We start from the raw sequence: 9645 nt of genomic DNA on the forward strand, positions 1-9645 counted from the left end.
GAGAAGATCTAGTAACAAATTGTTCCAAATAAAATTTCTCATTTTATTGTCGAGCAGAACGGAAAGCACAATAGGACGAAGATTTTTTTTTTTTTTTTTTTCTCAACACGTTGTAGTTGTAGAGAAGATGAGGTGGGTTATTTTAAACGATAGTTATGTTTTCATTGACCAAAGACGTATTTATACACAGCCACACATTCTTCTTTCTACTAACAGAAACAGTTACTGCCCATGCCATATCGACAAAACATTACAACGTGGCTCTTCGTACAACAGTCGTTTACACAAGAACTTGTTTCACGGCTATTAATCTATTGAGCCATTATCAACCTTCTGAACCATGTATATCCTACATCGAAGTGAGATGGAAACAAAGAGAGAGAACGAAGGAAGAAGGGGAAACCCCCCCCCAAAAAAAAAAAAAACAAAAAAAAAAAGAAAAAGAAAAAAAACAGAGAGAAAGAAAAGAAGAGCGTGTACATCTAGTTTTGTTTTATTTTTTTTTTAAAAAAAATGCTATTAAAAGGTAAAATTTTATTTAACTCTTGTTAATTAAAAATACTATTGTTTTATATTATTAATAGCATTTTTAAAAATGATATAATGATGTGCTATAAAAGCTCATATTTGTTATAGTGATTAGTCTCTCTGGTACCACTATCTTGATTCACAGCGCAAGTTATAATCAATAATATCTATTTATGTATTATTAACTATTAAATTTATATAATATCTTAGTTATATAAATAGAATTCAGAGAATAGGTTCCATAAGGCCCTGCAATAGAGAGGAGGACCGTAACTTGCTTGCTCTGACAAGTCTTTATGTCTCGGCCAAAACGGATGCAACTGGCCTGGTTGTTGCAGTGATCAGAAATGCTGAGTTCCAGGTCTCGGCCATCGCCAAAATGGGTAAGAAAGGCTACGTTTATGTGAGAATAGTGGCCAGTATTACAGAGTTCCCCGAGACGTCCTTCTGTATCATTGGTGTCTTGACCACAATAGGTAGCTATGGAGCCACCAGCCACCCCAGAGAATGGGATTGAGGCCAAGGATAGGATCGAGCAAGCCACAACAAGTTTTGCTAGAGGAGACTTTTTTTTTTTTTTTTGGTGGGGCAATTTTTTTAATCGATGATAGGGGATATGGTATTTGCTAGGGGTGACACCATTTTATTGAGGGGTTTTTAGAGTGCCAATTTGTAATATTATTCAACGTTAATGGTAGAAAGAAATGGAGGTGGGCCGTTCATTCTTGCATATGGAGATTGAGAAGGAAAGCTAACTACATCCTTAAATCGTTGGAGCCGATAAATATATAAAAACAAAAGTGGTCCCTTAATTTTGTACCAGGTTTCATTGTCCAAAAATATATATATATATATATATATATTGTTGTAATAGTTTTCCAAAATAAAATACAATAAAGTTGTCATATTATTAATGAATATTAATTTAAAGTTTTTGTTTTTGTATTTTAAAAAAGGGACGTTGTAGTGAAATTCATTAATTTAGAAGCTATTTTTATAATCTTTCGGGGTCAAACCAGTGATATGAAGTCTTTGTAGTCCCCTCATCTACGAGGCATAAATGGAGCTTATCAAAGTCGAATTTACAATCTAAGACCCGCAAGATAATAGAACAAAGGCTTAGTATATAATAAGGAAATTTCTCATTTTGTCTTAATAACCTTATGAATCATTAATCTACAAATTTCTAATTATATATTTCTCAGGCAAGAAATTATTGGATTAGTATAGAATTATAAGAACATTTTCAATGATTTTGTGGAATACAATTTTATTGTTATTATTTTTTAATCTGTAAAAACGTCAGAGACAAGAGGAAACCAAAAGGCAGACGGCACAATGGAAAACAAACCAGCAACACCAATCAAACTTCTGTTTTGTTTTACATTTTAGATGACACATGTCTACTTTTAATTGAAGGGACAAAAAAGGGGACACCAAATGGGGACAGAGGATCCATGTCCGTTTGTTCGGACCTTGAAATATATTCGGACGCCGGTATACCCAGAAACAGCGGTCTCCCTGTTGCAAGCAGCATATTCCATTCCTCCCATGAAGCCACAGGTAGATAATCGTTCTGATTGGCACTATCATACTGGCATGAAGTGCTGTTAAATAACTGAATCCAAACAATGTCAAAATGACCTGAGTACATGGCTTTTTCAAGATATGCATCAGGATAAAGACCGCTAGGAGATGCTGATAAAATGACTTCTTTATTATTTTTTTTACCATAATCCTTCAAGTAATTTGTAAGATTTTCATAATATAGTGCGGACCCATTCTCTATGTGGAAATCTATGCCGTCAAATCCAACTCCAATCAGATAGGAATCCCATAATAGCTTCGCAACCTTTTGGGCATCGTCAACAGAATTCAGAGAATAGGTTCCATAAGGTCCTTCAATAGAGAGGAGGATCTTAACTTGCTTGCTTTGACAAGTCTTTATGTCCCGGCCAAAACGGATGCAACTGACCTGGTTGTTGCAGTGATCAAAAATGCTGAACTCCAGGTCTCGGCCATCGCCAAAATGGGTAAGAAAGGCTACGTTTATGTGAGAATAGTGGCCAGTATTACAGAGTTCCTCTAGACGTCCTTCTGTATCATTGGTGTCTTGACCCCAGTAGGTAGCTATGGAGCCACCAGCCACCCAAGAGACTTGGATTAAGGCCAAGGATAGGATCAGGCAAGCCACAACAAGTTTAGCTAAAGGAGCCATTTTTCAAAAAAAAAAAATTTGTGGAGTTATTTTTGTAATCGATGGATATGGGATATGGTAATTGCCTAGGGGGTGACACCCTTTTATTGAGAGGTTTTCAGAGTGCCAATTTGTAATATTATTCAACTTTAATGGTAGGAAGAAATGGAGGTGGGTCGTTTATTCATGCATATGGAGATTGAGGAGGAGAGCTAACTACATCCTTAAATCATTGGAGCTGATAAATACGTAAAAACAAAAGTGGCCCCTTAATTACTGTACCAGGTTTCATTGTCGGGAAAATATATATACATATATATATATATATATATATATATATATTATTGTAATAGGTTTTTCAAAAATAAAATACAATAAAATTATTGTACTATTTATGGATATTAGTTTAATATTTTTATTTCTTTAAAAAAAAAAAAATGGCCTTGCACTGAAATTCATCGACTAAAAAGCTATTTGAACCAACATACCATATGATTTGTTTTGTAATCTTCCGGAGTCCAATCAGTGATTTGAAATATTTATAGTCCCCTCATCTACGAGACACACATGGAGCTTATCAAAGTCGAATTTACAATATCGGACCCGCAAGATGATAGGACAAAGGTTTAGTATATACACAAATGAAGCTTATCAAAGTCGAATCTATAAACTCCGACCCACTTAGATGATAGGACAAAGGCTTAGTATATGCCAAGGAAATTTCTCGTTTTGTCTTAATTTTACTATGAGTCATTACTCTGCAAATTCCTAATTATATATTTGTCAGGCAAGAAATTATTGGATTAGTATTGAATTATAAGCATTTTCAATGATTTTGTGGTACGTTTGTCTGCCTTAGAAGAAAATTTAATTATTTAACATATTCAAGTAAATAGGTTTTTTTATTTTTATTTTTTATTTTTTTTATTTTTAATTTGATCCTCAAGCAAATAGTAACCAGCGCAGCGTTGTATTATCCACAAGGTCTGGGACCATGTAGGTTATTTGAGACTGAACCAAAAAAAAAAAAAAAAACAAAAGTGTAGGTTAGTATATAACGTACATCTTCAATAAAAATGTAGATTATGAAAGCTAACATGCCACATAAGTAAATATAAACATTGCTCTAAAAAATTATTCTCCAATTATAATAAGTAGAATGAACAATTATTTCGAGTTGGCTATCAATACATTAGACATTCATGCCACTTAAATATCAATTCTTTAATCTTTATGACTCATAGATTGTCATCCACATTTCCCATTTTTTATATTCAAAAAAAAAAAAAATGAAAGAAGATTCGCCATCCAGTGGCATTAAAAATCTACAACTAGAGGTATAACTTTAAATTAATTATATGAAATTGATGATACACATGGCATTATATAATGGGCCATGCTATGAAATCATAATCTAGGTCAATACACATTATCATTAGTTGAATTACCTTCTCTAAAAAACATAAGCAAATGGAAGGTAAGCCAGCCAGCAATTATTTATCAAGAATGCTAGACTTATCAAAATATTCACCAAATTTAAATATCTAATGATGTGATAAATTATATGGTGACATTTAATTAGTTTATTTTTTTAATTCATTTATCCATTTAAAAGTTGATTTTTCTATATTTAGGTTATTTTAATATATTAACCAATAGAATTTTAAAATGAGTCGTTTGGTAAACAAATTTGGTTAACATTTTGGTACTTGTAGCATTACTGATTATTTATACAATTTCTTAACACTCCTTATCACATGTATGTCTAACTTTTTCTTAACTCATTTTGGATTCTTACATCTAAGACCTTATGTAACACCCCAATCCGAGAAAGTGCCTTGAATTTCAATTTTTGACCAAGTGGATTCTGCGGTAGATATTTTATTGTGAGAGAAATTTTGCATTGACCAAGGTACCATGGCGAAGTACTTATTGACATGAGTTCGTAGACCAATAGTACGTCAAAATCGGAGCTAAGAATAGAAAGTTATGGTCAAAACAAGATGCAATCGTAATTGATCGATGAGTCTGAGTTGACTTTTTATCTATAGGGATTTTTGATATTGACTCATGTACTATGTGATAGTGCTCATCAATACGAGTTCGTAGACTGGTAGTACGCATAATTTGGACCTACAGTTGAAAAGTTATGAATCTGTAAAGTTGTATCTATTTTTTCCAAGACTAATTTTACCGGGTAGTGAAATATTTAAAGGAGCCTTTGATTTGTGCTATGTGTCACCAGTTAGGATGTACCATGTGCCATGTTCAGAAAAGTGTCATGTGGCATGATAAGAAAGTGCCACATTTCATCCTTAATAAAATATTATATTATATATATATATATATATTTTTTTTTTCTTTCCTTTTCTTCCTTCCCCCCCCCCCCCAATGAAAAAACAGCCCCACACAGACTCTCTCTCTCTCTCTCTGTGTCCGTTATTTAAATTGTTATTTAATTTTATCTAACATTTTATAGGTAATGTATATTTTATATAAATATATATATATATATTTGTATGTATCAACATTTATACTTGTTCAAAAAAATGTTTGTTAAAGGTTTGTATGCATATATTTAAATGTATGAATATATATGTGAATATACATTAGAATATCTCTACATGAATATATATATACATATTTGTGTGTATATATGTAACACCCCGTCCCGAACCATGTCGGAATTTTTGCACGTTGACCGAGGTTGACTGTTGACCGTTGATCAAGGGGTCAAAAGTTGACTTTTTGACCCGATTGGAATTCTAGGTTGACTAAGGTACCGTTACGAAGTACACGTTGGCACAAGTTCGTAGACTAGTAGCACGTTGAAAACGGAGCTACGGTTTGAAAGTTATGAGCAAAACAAGTTGAGGTCCAAATTGTCCAAGGGGTGCCGGAGTTGACTTTTTATTCATGCAAAGTTGAGCGTTGAGTCATGCAGGGTTGTGAAGTGTTCGTCGATACGAGTCCATAGACTAGCGGCACGTCCGATTTGGACATGTGGTTTGGAAGTTATGGACCTGTAGAGGTTTTCAAATACCGTATTATTTTAATATTATTTTTGAACGTGTAACGATGTGCCACGTGTGACTTAATGAAGGTGACCATGTGTCGCCATGTTGAGAAGCCACATGCCAACCATGTGTAATATCATATTATTTTATTATTATTTTAAATAATAATATTATTATTTAATTATTTAATTATTTTTATTTTTATTTCATTTTATTTTTCTTTTTCTTTTTCTTTTTCTTTTTCTTTTCTTTTCCCCACTTGGGAAAACACCTTCTCTTTTCTTTTCCTTTTCTTCCCTTCTTCTTCCTCGAGCCCGACAGAGACAAAAACACACAGACTTCTCTCTCTCTCTCTCTCTCCTTTGACTCTCTCCCCCACTCTCTTTGACAGGCCTTTTGGCCGGATTTCAGTCGCCAGAATGCCACACGCGCCGGCCACCGGTGAAGCCCAGCTCGCCGCGACCTCAGCCTCCAAATTTCCCGACCAGTCGCCGCCGGACGTGCCCAGATCGGGCCGGTGAAGTCGGCGGCGGCCGGTTACGTTTTTTCGGCGATTCTCGCCGTTTCCGACCAACCCAGCCTGACCCATACCTCTATCCCACCATTTTCGACCCCTCTGAGTCCATTTCCGGGGTTAGATTGCCCAAAATCCCCACCGTTTGAGAGATCCCTCAATTTTAAATCCGGCCGAAGCTTTCCGGCCACCTCCGGTGGAATTGGGGTCGATGGAGACCGGATTTGTAATCCTCGTCGCTCAAGCTTCGATTCGATATATTATTCGACTATTTTGGATAATGTTTGTGTTTGACCCCCCCGGGTACCGGGTATTATTTATCCGATTAAATTATTAATTTATTTGACTATGTGTGAATTTTGTTCTAGGAGCACGGGTGAGTCATGGAATTAATCCCATGGTGGATCATGGTTTAATTGCGTGCTCCAGGTGAGTGACCCACCTTTAAAAATATTTTGGGCAATTTATTATTTTTATTTGGTGTTTATTTGATATCTGTAATTTGTGCTCATGTGGCGTATTTTAAATATAATCCGAAAAAATATTATTTTATATATAATTACCCATTGGTGCTAAATGGAATTTTGGGGTCATTAAGAAATTTTCGATTCTTATTTTATGGTGATTAAATGGTATTTATTATGCATGAGCAAAGTATATTTCGGTAATAATCGTACGTGGTTTTAAGTATTATTTTTTGGGCATAATTGGTTTGAATATTTAAGAAAATTATTTGTTCAAATTGGTGGTTTAATTTTATAAATTATGCCCGCGGTATTTTAATTGTTGAACCTCGTACTACGAGGAAATTATGGTTTTGTTTGTTATCGATATTTTCGTACCGGTTTGTTGAATAAAAATATGTGGGATGGTAATTGAGAAATTTTGGTATATTTCCCACGGTAATTTTGGAAAACGGTACGGTTGGTTAATAATAATTGTTTTAGACGCACTCATACAGTATTGGTATTCTGGTGTATGGACACGTGGTAGCGCACAAGTATTATGTGGTTTAGCGCGCAAGTATTATGTCTCCCGTGGTTGCCATTGGACCGTGGGCAGGCAAGTTTGATATTGGCCACAGCCGCCCCTCCCTTGGCTGGGATGACGGTTTCAGCAGCGGTACTGTCGGGACGCCGAAGTGCCGTTTGCAAGTTTCTCTCTTTAATCTCCCCGCCAGTCGGTGCTCATGACGCTGGGTATCGGAGGGCATCACTGGTATATGGTGTGGTGCGTCAAGTGTAATTTTCAGATAAAGTTTCAAACCCCAAAGGTGTTCAAAAAATTATTTATTATAATTTATTACATTTTAATTACATATTGGGGTATTTATTTATTTATTGTTTATCAAATGGTTTGATCCCTTGGTTTTCGAGAGGTACGAATATCGGGTTTTGTGAAAATGTTTTAAAAGGGGAACATTTCCAACAAAGTGAATAGTGAGGGTTTTGAGAGAAAGTACTACTTCAAATGTTTATTTATTTAATTGTTCGGCATTGCTTAATTAAATCCTTTTATTTGGTATATTATTAATATTAAAGGTGTACAGTAGATAGGGTCACTCACTGAGATGATTAGCATCTCACACTCTTAAATTCCGTTCCCCTAGGTTTAAGTTAGGAGACGTTGATCGTCCGGGGCGAGCCCGACGTCTCAGTTCGTTGCCGAAAGTTCAAGAAGTATTTCTTCCCTTTTTCCTCTCTATCTTATATTGCTTCCTTATTTGTCATTTTATAAATTCCACATGTATCTGTTTAATGCTCTGTATACTGTATTGGACGTGTAGTTGTTATTTATGCATTGGGTTGCTGCTGTTTTTGTTGTGAAGTGCTGTAATTTGTGGAACCATTTGTAGTATTGTGGGAGGAATAAGGGGATGTTTATAGAAGTGTGTTTTCAGTGTAGGTAATTTTTGGTTAGTCCTACCCTTAGGGGAGGTGCTGCCGGATTTTCCGTTGGAAGGTTCGGTGGTATTTCCCTAGGATCAGGGCTTGTCTAGGGTTCCGGGGAGGAATTCTGGACGGGTCCTGACAATATATATATATATATATATGAATGTGTACTACTTGCTAAAAGGTTGTACATGTGTGTGTGTGTGTGTGAATATATATTTTGTGTTATCTAACATTTTGATTATATATGTTTTAAAAATTAAGAAAATTGTTATTTAATTTTATTATGCTGTTTTACATGATCAAATATATATTTGTTATATAATATCTATTATATGGTTTGGAGAAATTAATTGTGTTTATTTATTGTTGCATTTATTTCGTATGACAAAATGTATTTATGTGAAATTAAATTATATGTGAATTTTATGTGATTTAGTATAATTTTTGAATAAATAAATTTTAATGATTTAAGAAGAATAATAATTTTTAGTGTAAAAATATATTTGTGTATTTGGATAATTGTGGAATTAAAATTATTTTTGTAATGATTAATTTTATAAAACTGTTGAATTTATATGATTGTTTAAAAGAAAATATAAAATTTTATGGGTTAGTAAAAGTATATAAATCAGGTTGTATTTAATCAAATTTTGATATTTATAATATTATAAAATATTTTATAGTTTTTAGATGCACCATACAGTGATGGATCAATGCATAAGTTATATTCATGGTTTTCTGTTTGGAGCTATGGTAAAAGAGGATAGGCAAGTATAATGCAGAGTGAGTACCAACTGTCTCCTCCTTGACCGTAGGATGACTGTCATTATACATTAGTGTGCACATATGTATGGCCATCCTGTGGAGCTATGGGCCTGAGGTATGGCAAGTGTAGTACATGGTGAGCATCAGCCACACTCCTCTTGGTCGAAGGGCGACTGTTTAGCCATAGTAAGTTGTAACAACCCGTACCAAAATACACATGTTTTAACAAGTTTGACCAAATAAACAATATGTGGGTCCCAGTTGACTTTTTAATGGTCAATATTTTTAGTTTGACTGAGATACCATTGTGTAGATCTTGTCAATATGAGTTCATAGACTGGCGGCATGCCAATTCTAAGTTACTGATAAAAAGTTATGGTTCCGAGAATTTTTAAGCATAAGTTTTATATCAGTGTCCAAACCAGTCTCCAATTTTTGTCTGTTAATGACTCAAAGCTCCATATAAGCCTTGATAAGTGTGCTAAACAGGAAAATACTTCCAAAATACCCATTTCATCCCCAAAACCGCGAAATTTATCCCCAGACCTGTGGGTCCGAACTGGGTTGTTTCGAACCTGTTTAATGTCAAACGGGTCACCATTGTTTTTGTCCATTCAGGACACCAACCTCTTACATGCACTAGCTAGGGAGGAATCCCACATGAAGGTGAGCTCGACCGTGAAATTTCACGGTGAATGGCGGCCGGTGAAGGCCACGGTGGCCAGCGAT

General features: G+C 34.8%; 1 protein-coding gene across 1 annotated transcript; it reads right to left on the reverse strand.

The window, feature by feature from the left end:
* Nucleotides 1-1909: 1909 nt before the first annotated feature.
* On the reverse strand, nucleotides 1910-2746 carry LOC132804039 (endochitinase Ziz m 1.0101-like). The gene has a single exon (XM_060817920.1). It carries the CDS (start codon nucleotides 2744-2746, stop codon nucleotides 1910-1912), a length of 837 nt encoding a protein of 278 aa, XP_060673903.1.
* Nucleotides 2747-9645: the final 6899 nt, after the last annotated feature.

This window comes from Ziziphus jujuba, chromosome 6 (genome assembly GCF_031755915.1).
Source record: "Ziziphus jujuba cultivar Dongzao chromosome 6, ASM3175591v1".
NCBI lineage: Eukaryota > Viridiplantae > Streptophyta > Magnoliopsida > Rosales > Rhamnaceae > Ziziphus > Ziziphus jujuba.